General features: G+C 38.2%; 2 protein-coding genes across 7 annotated transcripts in view; one reads left to right on the top strand and one right to left on the bottom strand.

Annotated features, from left to right (window-relative positions):
* mllt10 (MLLT10 histone lysine methyltransferase DOT1L cofactor) overlaps nucleotides 1–21472 on the bottom strand; it is a 59605-nt gene that overhangs the window by 32142 nt on the left and 5991 nt on the right. For 4 of the 6 annotated variants that reach the window (XM_008438576.2, XM_008438578.2, XM_008438581.2 and 1 more), the window contains exons 1-6: nucleotides 18767–19172; nucleotides 13520–13599; nucleotides 11771–11825; nucleotides 8648–8757; nucleotides 8453–8556; nucleotides 7994–8087 (exon numbers count right to left, since the gene is read on the bottom strand). In XM_008438576.2, coding sequence (XP_008436798.1) covers nucleotides 7994–8087; nucleotides 8453–8556; nucleotides 8648–8757; nucleotides 11771–11825; nucleotides 13520–13599; nucleotides 18767–18929 — 606 coding nt within the window. In that variant the 5' untranslated portion in view covers nucleotides 18930–19172. Of the gene's footprint in view, nucleotides 1–7993; nucleotides 8088–8452; nucleotides 8557–8647; nucleotides 8758–11770; nucleotides 11826–13519; nucleotides 13600–18766; nucleotides 19173–21472 lie in introns of those variants that run through there. The other 2 variants (XM_017301903.1, XM_017301902.1) reach the window with 1 other exon arrangement.
* The window catches only part of pkd1l1 (polycystin 1 like 1, transient receptor potential channel interacting), a 45371-nt gene continuing 43031 nt past the window's right edge, over nucleotides 19133–21472 (top strand). The window contains exon 1 of the mRNA XM_017301766.1: nucleotides 19133–19193. Within this exon, the coding sequence (XP_017157255.1) occupies nucleotides 19177–19193 (17 nt within the window). The 5' untranslated portion in view covers nucleotides 19133–19176. The remainder of the gene's footprint in view (nucleotides 19194–21472) is intronic.

The following is a 21472-nucleotide window of genomic DNA, read 5'->3' as shown; positions in this document are numbered from 1 at the left end:
AAAATATATATATTTACAAGATTTTAACATTTTCACATCTTCAAAGAAAGGTAATATTTTAACAGTTTGGAAAAGTTTTTAGCCGTTGTGATTTTTTTTTTTCCTTTATCGCCAATCTGATTTTATTTATTTAAGGCACTTTAAAAATCACAGTGGACAAAAGTGCTGTCCAGAAAAATCAAACCATAATAAAAGAATAAATAGAAAAATAATTGAAGAGATAAAAAAAAAAAAACACAATAAAAATAAGAGAAACAAACAGTCATTAGATTCAAGATTTGCTAAATAAAAATGTGAGCAAAAAGACGATCAGTTTACATTTGTATTGGGTCTCTTGTTTAATTCCCTCAATGTTTATTTTAAAGAAAAAAAAAGCCTAATCTATCAAATAGTTCTCGCAGAGCTATGCCTACTCTAATAACTCTGCAACAGGATCTGGCAAACAAACAGAAACACAGTGGAGTTTTTACAAAGACAGCGGATGAATCCAAATTCTCCGCTGCAACAAAAAAAGATCTTAGGACAACAAAGAGGGAAGCTGAAGTCTTCAGGATTCCCTTGTTGTTTTTCATTAACATTCCTGAGCTAGGTGTTGATGGACAGAGGCTGAGTGGAGAGGCTCGGGTAACACACCCACTCAAAGAACCAACCGCGCTGGCCGTGGGAAACACAACACACACACACACATTGTGATTCCGACACAGCCTTATCAATCAGGACAATTGATTAAACAGACAGCGAAGACGGCTTTCAGCAGCGAATGCGCTCCTCTGGTCATCACCGGCCAGACCGTTTCACTCTCTGAATCTGTGTGGGGTGAATTCAAAGGGCAACTGCATCCGGTTACTCTTAAAACGAGTCATTTGAATAAAGCGTTTAAAAGCATCCGTGTCTCCTAAATGGTCATGCTGGTTTCAGAAACAGGAAGCTCACTTGTGACATAGAAAAAGGGTTTTGTGAAATGATTTGCAGTCCTTTTACAAAAAATAAGCAGAAAGCCCAGAGATCACTAGAAATACACCGATTTTTTTACGGACTATGAAGCATAAGTTGGGAAAAACGTACAGCATGTTTTTGATAAAAGTTTTGACTTCAACAGACAATAAAAGGACAACGAGCATATTATTAGTGGTAATATTTTTATCTCAATAAGTGGATTAAAATATATGTTGACGCGTTAATGGACTGAAAATGGTGGGAGCTTATAGCTTTGAAACATTTAATGAGGAGCTCAGATTTTTTTTTTTACATTGATATTTGTGTTATAATCTGCACACAAACCTGATTGTAAAATATCTGCAGTTTCACTTGTACCGCTGTTTGACGATGTCGTAATGAACAACGCTCCAAAACCACAAGCTTCATGATTATAATGCACATCACGGAAAACATGTAAAGCTAAGCAAACAATGACTTCATATAACTTTTATATTTGACTTCAGTGCATTTAATTAGAATATAAATTCACCAACGTGACCTTTTATCTTTCTACTATATGTTTGGATTTTCTACATTTTAAAGAGGTAAAAGGATAAGAAATCCAGTAAGGAGAAAACTTTAAATCCAGCATGTTTAAACTGAGGCTGATTTTTTTTTATGTAACATATATATATATATATATATATATATATACACAACTCTAATATGCTGTTACGCATAAAAACATTGTTCTTTTTAGGCTAGAAAGGTGAAGTTTTATCTGATTCAGATTGAAGCCGTATTTGAGATATATCCCGGTTCAAATCAATGGCCTCAAGAGGACAAGAGGGCACACGAGGTGGAGGTCAGACGGAGAAGGAGAAGCAAGGGAAGACGGGTAGAAAGAGAGGAACAGGAAGTGAAGGAGAAAATAATCCGCCTTGGTCTGGCAGGAATTCCCCAGTGCCGCTTCCTGCAGGATCTCTGACCAGTCATTGTGTATGTATGTATGGATGTGTGCGTTTCCTGCGGGTCTTTCGGAGCAGCCGGTGTGGGGGATCTCAAAGCCCCTGCTGTAGGTTGACTGCAGGCTCTAACATGAGGTGGGCACACATCTGAGGCTCCAAAGTGCATTACAGATGCATGTGCAGACAGACAGACATACAAACACGCACACACAAACCTCACCCGACTGATCCCTGACCCGAGAAATGGGATAGGGTGTGTATGTGCTTATGAGTCTGAACAGAAGGAGAGAGGGGGTATACTCTTAATGCTTCCAAAATGCTCAGGGAGAATTACAACACCTAAAAGCAATAGCAGCGAGATGGACTGAAACAACTTGATTCACACACACTCATCCTGTAGCTGGTCTGGCGAAAACCACTGAGAATAACAACCTATCTGGCCCGTTTCCAGTTTATAATCGAGTATTATTCCGTATTTTTGTGTCAAACCAAATGCAAAAAGCAAAAATGAGCTCAAGGAAATTACACCTTCTATTTGCTACTACTCCCAACAGGTTAAAATATCACAAGATGTAAAAAAATAAAATAAAATCTGAAATCTTTCCTAGAAAATTAAAGAAAAGGTTTGATTTTCAGTTTGAAATGTGTGCAATGTTAATTTGGTGCAGGACTTATTATCAATGTAATGAAACTGCTCAACTTCAAGCTCCTTCATTCATAACTTCTACGGGACAAAGTTCCCTAAATCTGCGTCAGTGAAAAGGGCAATGAGAGGGTTGTAAAAATGATTTTGGCAGCTACAACGTCTGTAGTAGTAACGGGAGTAAAAAAATACATTCTCTAACCTAAATGGACTGTTGTTTCACCGAAAAAAACGATATCTGTGGCCTTGGCTAAAATACACTCTCACGCTGGCACACGTCTAAACAATAAGCTCCTTCTTTGAGTGTCTGAGCCTGTGAAGTGTTTGTCCTTGGGTGTTTTTGTGTGAGCACAGTCCTTTGATCGTTTTAGAAAATCCTCACGTTGACGAATCGAATTCGAAAGGAAGCAGTGGAAAGTTCTTATAATTTACAACCCGTGTCTTTAACACTCGTCCCTGCAGTTGCTATCAAGCGAAAGGGGACGGATTCTTCAAATTAAATTTATTGGAAAGTTTGGTGATAAAAACCAGAGGCAGAACAAACAACTCCACTGTTGCATTAAAGAGGCCAGTTGTGATGCGAGTGTGTGCTTTTTTTTTTTTTTTTAATAAGTTAAACACCAACAACTTTACTTATACTTTTGAGTCAGAGTTCAAATCTCAGAGATGTTGTTTCCATGAACGGGGAAAGATGAGCCTGGGTTCTCTCCAATCTGTTAGGCCAAATTCACACTGAACCTGCTGAGTCGTAGTAAGTTTAGTATTATTATGATGCATTACACTGTGTCTCATATTGAGCAAAGTTTTTACCTAGGACTCTGTGCACTCATGCACAAAAATGTATAGAATTATGGGTGTGTGACAGCAAGAAAACATGGAAATGTGACACTGTTCATGAATATTAATGAAATTTATTTTACGATTCCAAACCTTAATCCCAATGTCACTGCAACACATTATGAGTTTTAGCATGTCGGCCACTAAAACCATACATCAAGTTTGAGACTAGATAACAGTAGAAATGCATCCAACAGGTCAAAAACCCATTTAATTTATTTGACTATTATTATTATTATTATTATTATTATTATTAAGACCATTTATTTTAAGAACATCACTAACACATGATATAGATTCATTACAAAACGGTGGCTACTTGAAAGCGTTTCTGCAAATTAAGACCATTTTCCACTTACGACTAATGAAAGTGGGAAATTTCATTAGCTGTAATGAAATTTTCAGAATTAGAATACGTAATTTTAAATATTCTAATTTAAAATTAGAATATTGCATCACACCAATAAAGAAACTATTTTTCAAAGTAGAAATGTGGGCTTACGGAATAGCATGTTTAATACCTTCTTAAAGGTAGTTAATTTCAAAAGGTACTTTTAATCTGACAAATGAGTGTCATTTATTGGATATGACTGTGTATTCATGTAGAAGTCACATGTATGTCAGCTGTAATATCTTACAGTATCAAAAACAAATATTGCATCAAATTAGACATTTGCCTAATTGTATTGCTGCACACATTGCTGTTCTGATGACACCGGCAATTCATTATATTTTGCAGCTCTATAAAAAAGTTATGTTTTGAGTTGATTAATCTGACCTGAGCTTTGAAGGCCTAGCTTCTTTTCTTCTAGCAAACAGACTGCAGCTTTTTCAACATTTTTTTTTATATAAACTTCCCCTAAGCTGCATCTCAAGCTTCTGCCCTGTAACTGCAAAACACGATGCTTAAATCCTCACGTCACCATTGTGACAAATACACTTTACATTTAAACTGCAGTTAGTAAAAATATAACTAACCCCAGGTCTCACAGCCAACAGAATACATGCACAATCTGGAGTTGTGCGCGCTTCTCCCACATTGGGAGAAGTGAGCTACTCTGCAAAGAGTGCAGCACATCCAGATCTTGATGTGCAGCTGAATTTGCTACTTTGTGTTGTAGGGAGAAAGCTGTTTGCTGCTTGGCGAAACCTTCTCTGTTACAGTCAAATGAAGGCCAGCATCAAAAGTAAAGTTTAATTGTCGAAACCATACTCATTCATGTTGTAAACTTAATGCGCAAATGCACATGAACATCTTGTGCATTTTTTTTTTTTCAATGATCTTACTTATTTGCACATTACTTTAGATCGGAGCATACTATTTTTAAAAACTGTACAGTATTTTCTGTTGTACTTTTTTCCTTACACTGCCGTATATTAATTCTGCTTTCTGTCTATAATTTATATTTATGCCTTTGTGTGACTATACATACTTCAATTGTGTGCCACTTTGCTGCTGTTGCTCCACAATTTACCCACTGTGGGATGATAAAGGGTATTTTCTTTCTTTTCTATTCTATTCTAATAGAAGTAGCGCTACCTTTTATAAAGTAACAACAAATTCCATGCATTACCAAAATAGAAAGAGACTCAAGTTCCATCATTTATATTGGGTAAGTGCACTGAGCTGTTAATGTACCACTAAAGACAGTGCAAAGCACATCTGCATACTGGTGGATTTTTATTGATGTGGTGTAAAAAAAAGGCCTTAACAAGACACAGATTACACAAAAAAAAGCCTTCAAACAAGAGAAACGGATTATATCTCACTCCCAAAGAATGTGCCTTCTCCTGTCCTTCCACAATATGAGCCCCGTGTATGTTTCTGAAAGACTCACAGTCGTGGGTGGGAGGCATAGGGGTGGTAAGGTCACAGGGCCGTCTTACCTTCTTGTCCTGCTCTGTGGGTCTATCCATAGACTGTGAGGAAGAGTCACTTAAGCTTTGAGACCTACTACCAAGGCCCCTGCTCTTTCGCTAAAAAGTAAAGAGGACTCCAAGTTACTGAATGGAACGCCACAGAGGAAAAAAAAAAGCCTAAATGTTGATTTTAAAAAAATTGAGATCAAAAGGAAAATGATACGAATAAACTAAAAGAATTTGACTTAAATTATGGACAAAAATGACAAAAATCAGGCAAAGAAAACAATTTTTTTTTTTATTTAAAAGTTGCCATGTGTCAGGTTCCCTGTTGGGGAAAAAAAGTACTGTGGCAGTAGGTGTTCATATAACAAAAAGGTTTACATTTCAGGTAAAAAAATCACTAAAAGCAAAAAAGTTTTTTTTTTTTTTTTCATTGATTGAGGTAAAAGATGTGCTAAGTTTCAGGAAATCGTTATGTTCAGTTTCATTGTTTTGGGGGGAGGGGGTGTTTCTTGCTCAAAATAGTCACAGGATAAACCAATTAATGCAAGAAATGACGTCAAGACAAGAGTATCTAGGTTTATAGCACAACTGAGAGAACTGACTTGAACCATTCTTGGATCTTGTTCAAAGACTAGTTTCAAAAGTTTTGCGACAAAGCTTGCTGCTCCCGGCCTTAAACATGCCCAAAAACACATGCTTCCCAGATCTCCCCAGTCCAGGAGAATATGAAAGGTGGTGCATCTATATGTGCTTTTTCAATACCAAGAAACAGGAGTAAAATAACTCATACAGGATGAAAATTGAATTCACTGTACCTGAGAGCAAAGCAGATTAATCACAATTTAAAATTAGGTTTACAGACCACATCCAGTCAAACACTATATGTTACTAACATGGCGTAAATATCCATCAAGAGCCATCTTATGAAACCTATTCTGTTGACAGCGTTGTTTTTCCCCCGTCATTAATTCCCCCACGTACATTCCTGTCATCCAGGCAGTCCAACCGTAATGACATTATACCCCAGCATCAAAAGCAATTCATATACGATCAATGTAATCAATGTGCCAGCGTGAGTCTTTCCATCAGCATTCGTTAACACTGGAAAATGCCGCCTGTATGGACGTGTTTGTGCACAGTAGCCTCAACTCTATTCAGCCATCGCTCCGCAAATCAGCATGGTACAGGCTCTTCGTTGTCAGAGACACTCGACTCCCTGCCCCCAACCGATGCTTAGCAGACATGTGTGACCAGGGCGGTGAGAGTGAGACAAACACAACAGTTGATCTTTTCAGTCCATGTGCGAACGGCAAACAAGTGTTGAATTTTGTTGTCTATTTTCTGTTGGTATATTTGCCTATTCTTATTGCTTTGGGACCTGCATTCAGTCTGACAACGAATAGATGCTCTAAAACAGAGATTATGTATGGCTGTGGTCGTGCAAAAGGAGCCGATAATTTGCAGATTGTGAAGGCTGGTGAAATGTAAGCTAATAACAAATCGCTTTAAAATTTTAAAATGTGCTAAGTTTCAGCAAAAAGGACTATTCGAGTCTGAAACCTAAAACCAAGGTTAGCATTTTTCAACATATATAAATTAAGGGGAGTAGTGTAATAATAGATAGAAAATAGAGGGAAAATGGGAGGAACAATGGCAGGTGGAGAGGGACAGAAGAATTGAAACCATATTAGGAAGAAAGAAACAAAAGGAGTGTCATGATGGTTTCTGTGAAGCACAGTAAAAGTATTGGAGAGACCAAAGATAGGAAGCAAAAGAATGTCTGGAGGAGATAACAAAAAACATGGTTTTTAGCAGAACAGAGCAGTGTTAAAGGAAGGACAGAAGAGAAATGAAAGCAAAAAAAGTAATAAGAAAAGCAGAAGCAAAACAAAAATCAACATGTGTGCTGCTTTCGATACATCAGCACACATGGGGACTGAGAGCACAAGTGGAAGTGTTGATGATCACTATTTGAAATGAATTTATGGCAACTAATTTTAAAAAATGCTTTATCAGCTTAGCATAGAAGAAATAAGAGTATAATTCACAAGAACTGAGAAAATTCAAAGTCAAAGATTTGTTTTCTTTTTTACGCAGCGGTGAAATCCTGCTTAATTTAGTAGAACTATTTTTTAAATATGCATGCTAAGACATAATCACTTCCTGTTATTTGGCCTTCTAAGAGAATCACTGCAAGGTGATTTTAGCAGGTTAATTAGCCAGAGTATCGTCACATGTAGTTGATCTGCAGTCTGCTGTAGCATTTCAAGAAAACACTACCATAATTACACAAGATGGGCAGCACTCCTTCAGATTTCACACCGTGACCTTTCACTCATTCAGTCGACTGCCTTCCTCGTAACCAAAAGAAATATGTACGAGAAAAGCACATTTGTAAGAAAAAATATGAAATTAATGAGGTTGGTTTCTGTAACAAAGGAAAACTCTTTGCCTCAGAATTTGTCTTCGGTTTAATTATCCTGAGCTTTAGGTGGGAAAAAAAAAAAAAGATGTGTGTGCTCATCAAAACAGTCTCTCGGAAGGTAATCTACTACACTGCTCTCCACAGAAGTCTAGTTTGAATTAAAGAAAGAAAAATAGTACTTTACACTCGTTATTAGTGGCTGAATGTATACAAAAGCAGATGACTGCTGACCTAGACCAACCGTTTAAATCGAGGAGAATTTTAAATCCAGTGTGGTGTGAAATTATGTGTTGGTATATAATAAAAGGCATGCGATCATTATATTAGGGCACTTACCAGTTTGCTGTGGTGGTATTTGCAGTATCCACAATACTTGACGTTATCTGCATCAGAGCCTTGTTCTTCACATAACAGTCCTGCAAACTGGGCACTGTGAACGCAGAAGATGAAAAAAAAAAAGAATAGGGTTTGGTGTTAGAAAATGCACTATGTCCACAAAACTTTACATATATTTTAGGCAATATTAGAAAATGTATGCAAAACTTATGTCGAATAAACTGACAAGAGAAAAACTTAATGGTTTTTTGCAAAAAATAAAAAATTCCATGTGCTTTTAAGCAGTTGAGCTACTGGAATTGTATTAAACAAAAAAACAAAATTCCCATGACATTTCCTTAGCTAAGCATGTCATAAAGGTTATCACACAGCTGAGGAGAAACATGGAGCCCAGAGTAAAAGTGTGGAGCAGGAAAATGCTGGTGGCCGATGAGTTGGCTCCCACGCGCGCCGCCTCACCATGTGACATGGAAGGCCTGTCTGCAGCCGTGCTTGTTGCAGGTCATGCAGGCTCCGGTGGCGGCTTTACTCTCTCTGCCCTGCTCTTCGCAGATGTAACATGTCTGCACACAGAGTGACCAAAGTTCATTGTAGAAAACGAAAAACGTACATTTTTACATTTTAAACTTTGCAAGTTTCCTGCGGTATCTCTACCTTGTTGTAGCGTTCGTGGGGGACAGACTGTAGAACTATTGGCTCCATGGTGGAAACGTTGGCGAACTCCACTTCAGGGATGTACAGGGCACAAACCACGTGGGCCCAGCCTGAAAACATCCACAAAGAATAAACATATGCCTGTTTTGAAAATATTAACCACGTTTAACAAATTCTGCAACAAAAAAAAATGTATATATAACACATTTGATGTTTGGATTTATTTCATCCATTCCTTGTAACTTGTGAATTTAGCGCAGGAGGAAATAAATACACAAGAAATGTAGTGACTACTATGAGCTCAACATAGACTTAACTTTTCAGAGGGAAAAACCAAGCCAACAAGTGGACAGTAAAGAAATATGCATTTAAACAGCTTAAAATTTCCAGTTTAAGATTCCTATAATTTGAAGTCTCAAAGAAAGTGTTGTACTGACCAGTTTCTAATTCTAATCCCTGCTTAAAATAAAGATTTTGCTGGCTCTTCTGAAAACCATAGCATAGAAACCATAGAAGCTTATTTTTTTTATTTTTTTTACAAGCTTTATAGACTCTCAGTTAAATTCATTGTAGACCAGAGAAACAAGAGATGAACTGATCAAGCTTTTTCTGGCTGAAAACAAATTTTAGGTTTTATTAGAGCCCTTGATTCACATTGTTTTATTTTATTATTATTTTAAGAACAAGAATACATGCAAGAGGAAAACTGACTGCTGCAGATTTTCTGGTAGAAGTCATTTGTGACAGATTATCCCCACTTATAAACATAGAAGACAGTATATCCTTAACATTTGTCCTGTTTTTTCATTCTTTTTTTATTAAAAATGTGCATCAAAGAACATCATGCACTCAGTTGAAGCACTGAATAAGAAGAAAATTTAATCATTGATATTTAAAACATATTTAGCTTAAATAATTTATTTTTAAACTGGGACTGTTCTGTTGTATCTTTTAATTCTTTGTGTGTCTACTTATCGATATCCAATTAACAATAAAAACTGTTTTAGATGTGCCCTTAAATAATTATTATTTTAGTAGCAGTTAGAACCGTTTTTTGTTTAACTGCAATAGTAGCACATTTTTTCTTAAGGTTATTAAATGTAGAGTCCCATAAAAGCCCCTATTTAGTGAAAATGTAACAGAAATCAGCACAAAAAAATTAAGTATTTTAACATTGTAAGATATTGTGCGACATTATAAGATATTGTATCTTCTACGTACTCCTTTTCGAACAGAAAATATAAAATTTGCATGTCACTTGGGCAAAATTATTTGTTTTACCTTTTATTTCTTAAGTTTGCTTCATTCTCTTTTATTTTGGGTTTTTTTTCTTTCTTGATTGTCTTTTCTGTCCAAAATAAAATGAAAAAACAAAAAAATCTTCTTACAAAACACTTTCTATTATTATCTGTCATTAAAAAGGTAAAAATAAAAACGCTGAAATAATCAACCGCTTTAATTTATTTGCCTGTGTTCTTAAGCATCTGTTCGTTGACTTCTAAAACACACACACACACACAGCTGCCCCGTCAACAAAGACAAACTGCAGGGCTGCAGAGTGACAGCAGGGCACGGTCGCAGGGGCAACAAAATTGACGATAAGTTGAGGAGGAGTTGGCCGAGGTTACCAGCAGGTCAAATGGAGGTGGGAGTCTCTGCGGCCACACTGGAGGTGTCTGTTCCCCCTCCCATCTATAGCTGAAACAAATACAGGCTTAAACTTACAGTTGAACCCATGACCTGCCTTTGACCTGCTGAGTGGAACTGGGGGAGAAGGCCAGGGGGGGAGGGCGGGACGGCAGGGTGGAGAGGGTGTGAAATGTGGGCATGTTGTTGTTTGGAAGACCCTCCAAGAATCTGGAAGAGCCCTATAAAACAGGCCTATAAAAGCAACACAATGTTCCTCAGTTTAGGCATTGACCTTTCTTGCTTTTTAGTTCAAGACGCCAAGAAAACGAGCTTTAATTTGGTTTCCTGACTGAACTAGAGTTGCTTAATCAGAAGCTAAACTTTCAATCTGCTGCCTCATGTTTGAACTTTTTTTTTTCATTGTGTTCTACAGACGTGTCTGATGCAACCAACTCCGTGACATTTCAGTGTTGCTCTGCTCTAATCAACATGCAAATGAATGCGACCCAAGTCGATAGCTGCGATTCCATTGGTCACGTAATTGCGCAAATTGAAATTACAAAAATAAATTAACTAAATTTGAGAAAACTCACTTTTTTTTTTTATAAAAGGTTTTCGCGTTCGGGTGAGGTGGTTTTTCAACTATATCGAAATTATTGTATTTCGTAAAATTAATTTTTTTTTGCATCACACGAATCGTGCGATCAACATCTGGGTGTTACTGCTGGTGGAAAAGGCCAATAAGACGAGATAAAGTGGTAGAATGATAACTTTGAATTAGTTACTCAAGTGCGATTTAACTTAACCGAAATTGTGTTGTTTTTTTTTGGCATCAGCAGAATATCGATAAAGTTTTGCGTACGGTTGTAATGGAAATGCAACTAACAACGCCAAATTCCTCTCCTCTGCCTTATTACTGTCCCACCTGAAAGAACAAATAAACACACTAACAAGTGAGGAGGGGCCGACGAGAGCCGGAAGAAACGAGGGAAAGGGTTTGGTGAGGAAGGAGAGAAGAGACAGAGAGGGGTCACGAGAAGGGTAAAATAAAAGAGAAAAGTAGTAAAACGGTGTGTGTTAGTGTTGTCCCCATGCCTCCCTGCAGGCCTGGACACAATCCCACAGCTGTGCCTCTCTCTGACTGCTTCACACACACACACTTACATGCACAGAGAATATTTACAGTCTCCACCAAGATGACCTCTCCATGAACCCCAAAGGGGAGACTCCTCACAGGCCGTGCACTATACTCATGCCGGCCCGCCCCCTCATAAACATACACACACATTCAAACACTCCTATAAAACAGACCGGTGAAAACAGTGTGCGCACGCACGCGCGCGCGCACACACACACACACACACACACACACACACACACACACACCCACACACAACAAACAGCAACATAACTCTCTCCGTCAGCTAACGGTCCATCAACATGCCGGCAACATGTAAATAATGACAACATGGGAGCATGTGGGATCAGATCTACCTCCGTTGTCCGTCCTCTTGAGGGCTCCATCTTTGTGGGGACAGAGCTCACATCTCTGTCGGGGAAAGAGGGTGCAAAAGAAAAATGGGTCAGGAACAACAAGTCAACACAAGAGTACGGAAGTGTTTTAGGACATGAGCTGGAGAGGTACCGACTATGGAGTGTACGGCCAGCAACGTTTAAGGAAAACACCCTGATTTCATCTGCCAGCTGAGGGCCGTTATCCCTCAGAGGGACTATCAGCACAGGGGAGTTTCCAGACAATCAGCTTTCTGCTTTGCTTCTGATGAGTCAGCTCATTCTCAGCTACACTTTGTCCCAAATCCCAAACCCAAAGTGACTTTTACTACATTTAGGGTCCCTTCATAAATCCCTTTAAAACATACTAATGCTTCAGCTTAATCTCCCCTCAACAAATCTTCCATCAAAATGCTTGCTTTTGAAACGGTAGCAGAGGTGGCAATTAGAAATCTTGTGGTTTACTGAAAAATGTTATGGTTTATTTAGCAATACCATATGTACTTTACAAATATTTACATTTAGGAAGCATCCAGCCAACTGCTCTGGGTCAATTTGCCACATTTTGTCCTTACTATAAAACTAACAAGTTGATACACATATAGTGGTGATTATTACAGCAATGCTTACTACCTTCCTATTGACTGCACATGCATGAAAACAATAGCAAACTTGGTCAATGCGCAAGTGACTGATATGTTGCATATTTTTCGATCTAGAATTTGTGTGTGCTCCCCATTTTAATGCCACCCTGGGCAACCGACAATATGGTCAAGAACTACAATAGTAAACAGGTACAACAGTTGCATGATTTTAGAAATTCTTGCGATGGAGGTAATACTGGTAAATATTGCAATAATTATAATATCAGGTATGGGCCTATTTTCTCCCCTCTCTCATCTGTGGTTCTTGCATTTTTTTCTTTTTCACACACATGGATGCCGCTACAGAACTGGCTGACAACAAATTCACAAGTTACCGCCACTCTTGACAAGGCCGCACGAAGGAAACTGACCAGGTGTGGCGCATTGCTACACCCGGCAGTCTCAGCTAATGTTAACTCTAATAGGAACAAGCTTGTTGTTTAAACAAGACCAGATATTCCTGTTTTATAATGGCGAAAGAAGTTTTGCCAACTTTTCTTCAAAGCTTTGCTCCAGTTTATTAAGTTAGCTGTAGTTTGTGTAGGCACAGGCCTGAGACTGCAAATCTCAATTAGTTTTACCAATCATTGTGCTGTGCATTTACCTCAGGAATGCTTTGGTATATAAAAGAACAAAGGACGTTGCTGCATCCAAGTGCAGTGTTGCATGTTAAATTAGCCATAGCCTTTCCAAATTGCAGTTACTTTTTCTGCTTTCTGGTGCTCTAGAACATACGACTGGAAGATTAATGCATAGGAACATTTTTGCCACTTTATTGGGCAAAAGATTGCAAATAAGAACAAATTTTTAAAAAATTTATTCAGAGAAATTAGCGTCACACTCACTGATAAGAGTGGTAGAATAGAGTGAAATGTCTCACCCTAACCCCCCCAACACTGTCTTCAGAGAAAAGCTGCTACTATTGGTTCCAATCATCAGAAGATGATGAAGGCGCATCGCAGAAAATTTTTTAATAACTTTGGAAAACTGTGTCAAAACTGTGTATAATGTTATGTTTCGTTTATGATTAGGCAACCAAAATAGGTCCTAAAAAGACAAACGGAAAGAAGAAGTAAGAAGTACTCACCACACGGGCCGCTCTCTCCTGGGATTCACACTTTCTGCAGAACCACGGACCAGTCGGCACCTGAACAATTCCGTAGCAGGCTGAAGAGAGGCAGGAATAATCAGACGTCATTACAAGAAAAACGTTTATAATTATTATTACTACAAACAGTAAAACCAGTCTGTCAGTGTATTTACCCTGTGTGCTTTATTTGAACCTCCTTCTCAAAGTTTCCATACATATAGTTACTGAATAATTAATGAAAAGCTCATGTAGCAGCTTTCAGGGTAAATGTTTAATTTTTAAACAAATATTGAAGGTCAGGGGGGAAAAGATAAATGTCCAGCTCTCATTAAATCAGCAGTTTGGCTACAATTATCATTTGCTCTGGTTGAACACTTCAAATGCTGCTACAAAACACCCGTCCCAGCTCAGCAAATCTCACTCCAGCCCCTCCTGTTTCATCAGCATCCACAAAAAATGGTAACACCTTATATGAAGGGGGGTGCATAAGACTGTCATGACACTTTCATAAACATGACATAACACATGTCATGAACATGAATAAGTCTTTATGAATATTTATGACTGCTGTCATAAAGCGTCATTCGGTAAATTATGACACTTTAATACAAAGTTGACATTGTTCAAAATGTCTTTGTTATGACAACTTGACATTAACCAAGAAATCATTACTGTTTAAACTTTACCTTTAATAACATAAAGTTACCTAATTTTTAAAGTGCAGGGTTTCCCCCAGTGCATTATAAGCCTGGCGGCCCACCATGCTTTACTAGCCTCGCCGCCAGGCTAAGCGTTGCTTGTTCACGTTTCAACGAGAAAGAAAAAAAAAACAAAAAAAAAAAACTTTTTTTTTTTTTTAAAAGCCGGGCTGCAAGCGTCTCTGTTGATCTGAGCATTTCACTAGCAGAGCAGATTTATCCTAAAGGATAAGTTTATAAAAGATAGGTTTATAGTTTATGCATTTAAACCCGACAGCGGTTGTTTCCACATATCATCTCCAATGTCCGCTGGACTTCGGGTTGCGCCGTGTCAGCTGTTTGGGATTCCCCTCCGTAGGAGAATCCGCGCTTTCTGATTGGCTACCTGTCATATTCAACAGGCTGCGTTAAGCTCCACGGGGAAAACCCCTGATTTAGATCGGAGCGGCCACGACGATCTACCGTAACACACCATACACTGCAGGATGATCGGTTAGATCGGCCAACGATCTAAGATTGTCATAAGGGGAAAATAGGGGCAAAAAATGGTGTAGTGTGAACTACTGCATTTGGTAGTCGGATGTGCCCATCTTCTCTATTTAAATCTAGTGATTACTGAAGGGCAATATAGTATACAGACTTCATAATCTGCACTCTTTCGGTTGAATGCAGTTTTTATTTCCACTTTGGCTTTATGTTGTTTAGGTTTTATTCAGGTACGTTTTTTGTTAATGGAGACTGAGAATACATTTTATTTTTGTTTTTTGTTGTTTTGTTTGTTTAGTTCATCAGTTCCAGTGTTATGTGTTCTTTTGAAAATAAAGTGCATCTTTCTATTGCAGGAAATTGCATGCATTATTAGTAATTTCCATTAAATCAGTGTCAAAAGGTCTTGAAACAATATTATCGTTTATCGCAATAATTTTTTAGACAATTAATTGTCCAGCAAATGTTGCTATCGTGACAGGCCTATTTGCAGGTTTAAATAGCATTTCACTGGAGATGTTTTCCTGAAACATATGATTACACAGTAATACTTTGTTTTCTGTCAACTTAACATCTTTTAATACAAAAACACGGTAGACCGCCGGTGGACCGCCTTGATGCCCCCACCACCGGGCTTAGCAAGTTTTCTGGGGGAAACCCTGAAGTGCAATCAGTAATACTTTTATAGCAAATTTATATCAGTAAGGATTTCTTGGTTAATGTCAAGTTGTCATAACAAAGACATTTTGGATAATGTCAACTTTGTATTAAAAGTGTCATAATTTACCGAATGACGCTTTATGACAACAGTCATAAATATTCATGAAGGCTTATTCATGTTCATGACATGTGTTATGTCATGTTTTTGACAGTGTCATGTCAGTGTTATTCACCCCCCTTCAAATAAAGTGTTACCCAAAAAATAATAAATATATATATGATTTCCAAAATCAAACCACATTTTTTGGCATGTGAGCATTTACACAACAATGCAGATAATCATACAGATCCAACTGCCCTAAATACTGCAGTAGCATCTTAAATAGCCTACCCCTACACATTTCCAGATTATCTCTGATGTGACCAGGGCCCGTAATCCACTGGAATGAAAAGCTATAATCCAAAATCCTGAGAACACAAACAGCTGATCCAATCACTTAAAAGCTTGGCAGATTTTTTTCTATGTTGCTAGGCAAACTAAATCAGAGTCTTTTTTTTGGAGCAGTTTAGAATATATTTACATCTTTGAGAAAACTGGGTTTATTTATTTGAATGTATAAATATGACTGTAGAGACAGCGAAATGCAGTCTACTTTGTAAATATAACTGCCTTTCTCTTTTTTTAAACTAAAAGTTAATTACTTTTTAAATATTGACAAATGCAATGAAAGACAAACAACAGTTATATGGGGAATATTAAATATTTTCAGTAAAGTACATGTCACATAGATAAGCCTTGCTCCAATGGGAAATACCAACTAAGAATGGGACTCTGACAAATGTGAAAGTTTAAAAGCATAAGAACTTATTTTAATGACATAACAGAAAATAGCAGCATGACCAGAGTCTTCTCTGACTCAGAGTGGATTTTCTCACCTTTTGGAAACTGCTGGTCAGCTGGTTTAAAGAAGGCTAATGCAGCCATTTTAAACATAATCAAAACAAACAAAACCACAGAGTCCGAGTATGGAAACCGAGCTAAATAAATACTGCATGTGTTTAACAGGAAAAAAAAAGAAAAAAAATTGGCTTTCAAATCCTTACTTCTTTAGGGGAAACGACACAACATAGAGTCCCAATTTTAGTTGACAACACACTGTTTGAGCAGTGAGCTGTGAAGCGTAACAAGTGTCTTGTAGCCTTCCAGTTTTTGTGTTGTGATTTAACATTTCATCTGCGTTTTTTGTTTTCTTCTGCTGTGTGCCAAGATTTTTGCTCATGCCCTCGACTGAAGTTTTTATTTGCACTCCAATATTTTGTCAAATTTTGACCAGAGTAAGCTAAAAGGTTAGTCTTTTCTAACTTTACCTAAGACTACTTAATAGAAATGGTTGGGAATTTTCATAGTGTGATTACGAAAAACACAGGTTTATGGTATCAAGTTAAAAGAAAAATGTAGATCATCATCCAAAACAAAAAGCAATAGCTACTTATACCGCTGCTAAAATAATACGACATATTGCCTACTGTGTTTTTATTTATAATTATTTTGGGTTTAATATAAAAACATCAGCAATAAGACATTATAAAGGCTCCTTGCTTTTACTCTTATAAGCAGGGGAAACATGTAGCAGCCTTCTTTAAGCCTGCTCACCAGCAGCGTGCAGCAAGGTGTGGGGAAAAATGACAGAAACCTTTAACCGCATGTTTACTGTTTAAAACGTTGGTAACCCGCCCAGGTTTTGAACTGAGACATGGGCCAACCTGTTTAGATGTTAAATGAGTTCAAGTGGTTGTCATGGTAGTGAGAATCCTAACCAATAGTACAAATAAAACACACCCAGAGTATCATTCTGTGTTTTTTTTCCTTTTTCACTCCTGCTACAGACATAAATGGGTCACAGTTTTGAAGAATGGTGCAATGAGATTGTGTTTATTTTACCTAAAGCTGAGGGGGTTTTAAACAGCTTAGTGGTTTGCTTATGTTTTCAACTATTTTTATACAAAAAAACAACTGATTTGACAAGTAAAAATGTGACTCCTATGCCAAGTAAAGTCAGTCAAAAATGGAAATAATCTGAAGTCTATTGTTTTTATTCAAGGCAGTATGTTCTTTGCAGCTGCTTTTAGCATGGAGGGGAAAAAAATCACAGTAATAAATGTGACCCTTTGGCAAAACAAAGGGACCTTTCAAACCAATTTTCTGACATTTATCCTTATAGTTTTACAGTTAGAAAACTATAACATTCAGTAAATAAAAAAATAAAAAAAACTTTCTGGCCGTTTCTTGGGAGTATCTATTTATGATAGTGGGTCACAAGTTTTCACATGTTTCAATGTAAGTTCAGATACATAAAACACCCCAGAATTTTCAGCTTTTAGAAATGCCTCATGAATCTCATACGAACTCTTGTTTGGGCCTTGCTTTGCAATCTTCTTAGGGCTTTATTTATTTAAACCCTGTTGTCCATGCAACCGTTTTCTCTGCCGTACTTTTTCCTTCCACTCAACGTTCTATACCAAATGTACAATACATCACTCTTTTGGACAGTGACAGTCTTCTTGGTAGCTGTCAAATTACGAGTCTTCCTCATGTTTAAGCAAGTCTAACATAGCCATACCATAAAACAATTACATAAAAATCTTTTTTTTTTTATTGCTTTAAAGTAACAGTCTAATTCTTCGCTTGGTGTAAGGCATAACAATCAAAACTAACAGGAAAAAAAAGCACTCCGTCTGTGTAATGAATCTACAAATATGAGTTCCACTTTTTGAATTGAATTACTAACAGAGTAGTTGCCAACAAAAGTTCAGTAGCAGCTTAAAAAAAACACGCTGATCAGCTGTTTGGATCTATTTACAGTTGTTCAGCAGCTTCTGTCTTTGGCTGTGTTTACTAAGTGGACACATGGCTAGCTGTTGCTAATGTAAACATTAGACATCACCATCTGAGTCATCTCAGCTGCTGTAGTGGGACCCTCCACGCAGAGTGTTTTGGTGTTTGGACTGTACATGGACGTAGCCGTGTTTGCTTTCTAGGTTTGACCGATTTTAGACCAGTATTCTTGCCTCAATTTGAAGTGCAACCCCAACTGGAGTGTGTCCCTTCCTCTTTCCCCTCTTTCATAACAGCTTCTGACAAGGAAACAATGGCAACAGCTCGCAGCCAGAAACGTGTTCATGCTGCCGCTGTCAGCTCCCATCAGCGTGCAGGCTGGGTTAGCTGGCGAGCCGAAGCAGCGAGGAGCCCGGCAGCATGTGTAGAGCCTGACCTCGGCTCGGCCTTGGTGGGAAGAGGCAGAGGAACGGGAGGAGGAGGAGGAAGAGGCTACATAACCTTTCAACAAGACAACGCTAACTAGCATGAGGGCTAACGGCTAAAGCTTGGCTAGCAGCTCACCTTGGTGCACAGCGACGTTGCAGCCGTGGCCGTCGCAGTAAACCAGCGGGTTTTCCGCCCAGCCGCGTTCGTCCGAACACACACAGCAACCGCCGATCATCTCCTTCATGTTACTCGTCAACAGCTTGTCGTCCGCCGTAAGACAACGCTCGCCGCAGACCATCTACTAGGAAAGCGGACATGCGGAGGAACACACAAGGACTGACCGCAAAAAAAAAAAAAAAAAAAAAAAAACTTCTTCGAAGACGACCGTCGTTTTATCCGCAGCGACGCTCTAGGTGCCACTCCACCGACATGTCATGTTTTAGACGTGTTTACGTTCCTTTTCGAGGCACTATTTTGTTTTCACCAAAACATCGCCGTCAGGGCTCGATGGTGGAGCAGAGGGGGAACTTCGTAGCGAACAGGAAATGCGTAACGACGCACCGTGAGTGATTAGAGCGACGTCAGTAACGGTTGCTTTTTTTTTTTTTTTTTTTTTTGATCCCACATGGACGTGTGAAGAAAGGAGACTCCACTCTGCAAAACTCAGTCAACAACAGAGTAACAAGCTGCACAAACATGTTAAATACTGAGGAAAATATTATGCTATGGATTAGAAATTAAGTTTGGTTTAAAAAAAAAAAAGCTAAACAAAATAAATTAATGATTGATTTAATTTAACAATATTGCATATTGGTCAAGGAGAAGGTAGTTTGAGGGAATCCCATTTCCCGTGTTTCCCCACCGCATCCCCCATATCCATTAGCTCTGCTTTTAGGTTGTGGTTAAAAAAAAATTCCTCTGAGAAATGTTACACTCCGTAAAGAATCTGATCCAACTTCAGTTCTTGCTGCTTTCTTGTAGTGAAACATCACGTCCCTGTGATTTCTGTCGTGCTAACCAGATGCCATTGCGGCAGCTCAAAACAAAACAAAAACTGTGTTTAAAAAATTAAATGCAATTTTTGGTGCGTTTGCACTCGTGACGATATGCCTTAAACAGAAAAAATGCTATGCTAAATTCTTCGTGATCAGACGAATTGAAATTGTGCAAAATACATTCCAAGATAAACTAGCTACACATGCTAGCTGTTATATTATAGATTACTTTTTGCTAAAATTACAAGTTGTTATATTGACAAACTTCAAACTAAGCGGTTATTTTTGCCATTAAAATGTTTGCTCTCATTTGCATGTAAGAGAGATATGCAAGGTCAGCTCCTACTTTTTATGCGAATCCTGGAAAAATCTCTTTTTAAACGCTAGAAAGCACGTCTCTTTGCTTGGTCGCCCTACACCAAGGAAACATTGGATTAAATACAATGAATGAATAAGCTTCAACCCACCAAATGCAAAACAGTTTTAATTGATCATCTAACCAATATTTTGTCTAATACAGGTTATTCAAGTTGAAACGTAGTGACGATTTGTTGCTTAAATTAATGTAGCAAAACTCTGATAAGAAAGATCTAACTCCACATCTCACCAACTCTAATTGTTTTATTGATTAGTTAAGCAAACAAGTTTTTAAAAAAGTGCATAATTTATTACTAGCAAAGTTGTCCTCTCTTATGTCAATTAAGGTGTTTATTGAATATGCTAAAAGTTGCCCATTTAAATCATTTAGTGTTCCCCTTTACTATCCGTTTTCACCCTCCCCCACTGCCAGTTGCACCCAGATAATAAACTCTGGTCCTCTTCCTGCCTCGTTTGTCCCGGTTACTGTGACAGTTTTAAGTTTTAGCTCCGACTGCAAATATTGAAATGTTTACGTGAGTAGCTCTGTTTTTTGCAGCCGATTTGTAGACTTACGAGGACCAGCACAAACCTGCCTTTCACCAACAGCTTGTTTTCTTCTCCTTCTTAATTTGGAGAGCGGCTAAGAAAAATTAGCCTCTGTGTTACACACCGGGGAAACGTTTAGTGGCGACCGGCTAGAATGCTCCACCCGAGCTGATAAACAGGTTATAAATGTAAACAGTTTTATTTACATTTATAAGTGCAATTATTAAGTTATTTATTTTTTATTTTTTTCTGTTTCGGAAGTTTTTCCTGACACTGCTGGGCAACCACACCCACCACATTGCCTTGGCTGCCAGGGAGAAAAAAATATAAAGTTATTCCTTTACCCTTTTCCCCTTTCAGTAAATGTGTAACGTTTGTATTCTGCCGTAAATTAGCAGTTTCAAATGTCTGGCGTGATTTAAGCGCTTCACCTTAAATCATCGAACATCAGTTTTAATTATTATGAAGGGAAATTAAAGCACAAAGGGGACTTCTTAAGTCTCGGACTCGACAAAAAAAAATAAAAAATCTCCCTAAAATGTAAACCCTGTGAAGGTATACATCGTATGTAGCTGCATATCAACATGTCAGTAGTCCGCTTTGTTTTGACAGTTCTCCATGCCGTTGCCAAGGATGCTCACACACACTCGCACACGCTATTCCAAGCACTCAGCTGCTGCTTGCATCACTGACTTCTGCGAGCGTGCTCCTGCGCTCGGTTTCCAGAGAAACGTAATGACTTGCCAGTAATGTGCAGGAGCACACGAGCGTCCTCCGTGTAATATGGTGAGCGAGAGGTCCCTGGGAGTGCCTGCCCATTGTTTGCTTTAATTTCAAATTGCTCAAATGCTCTAGTCGACACTGGACCTTGCACTAAAATGGGGATGGTGTGTGTGTGTGTGTGTGTGTGTGTGTGTGTGTGTGTGTGTGTGTGTGTGTG

Source organism: Poecilia reticulata, linkage group LG20, assembly GCF_000633615.1.
Source record: "Poecilia reticulata strain Guanapo linkage group LG20, Guppy_female_1.0+MT, whole genome shotgun sequence".
Classification (NCBI taxonomy): Eukaryota; Metazoa; Chordata; class Actinopteri; order Cyprinodontiformes; family Poeciliidae; genus Poecilia; species Poecilia reticulata.
The sequence above is the reverse complement of the archived record's forward strand: the minus strand, read 5'-3'. Positions and strand labels throughout refer to the sequence as shown.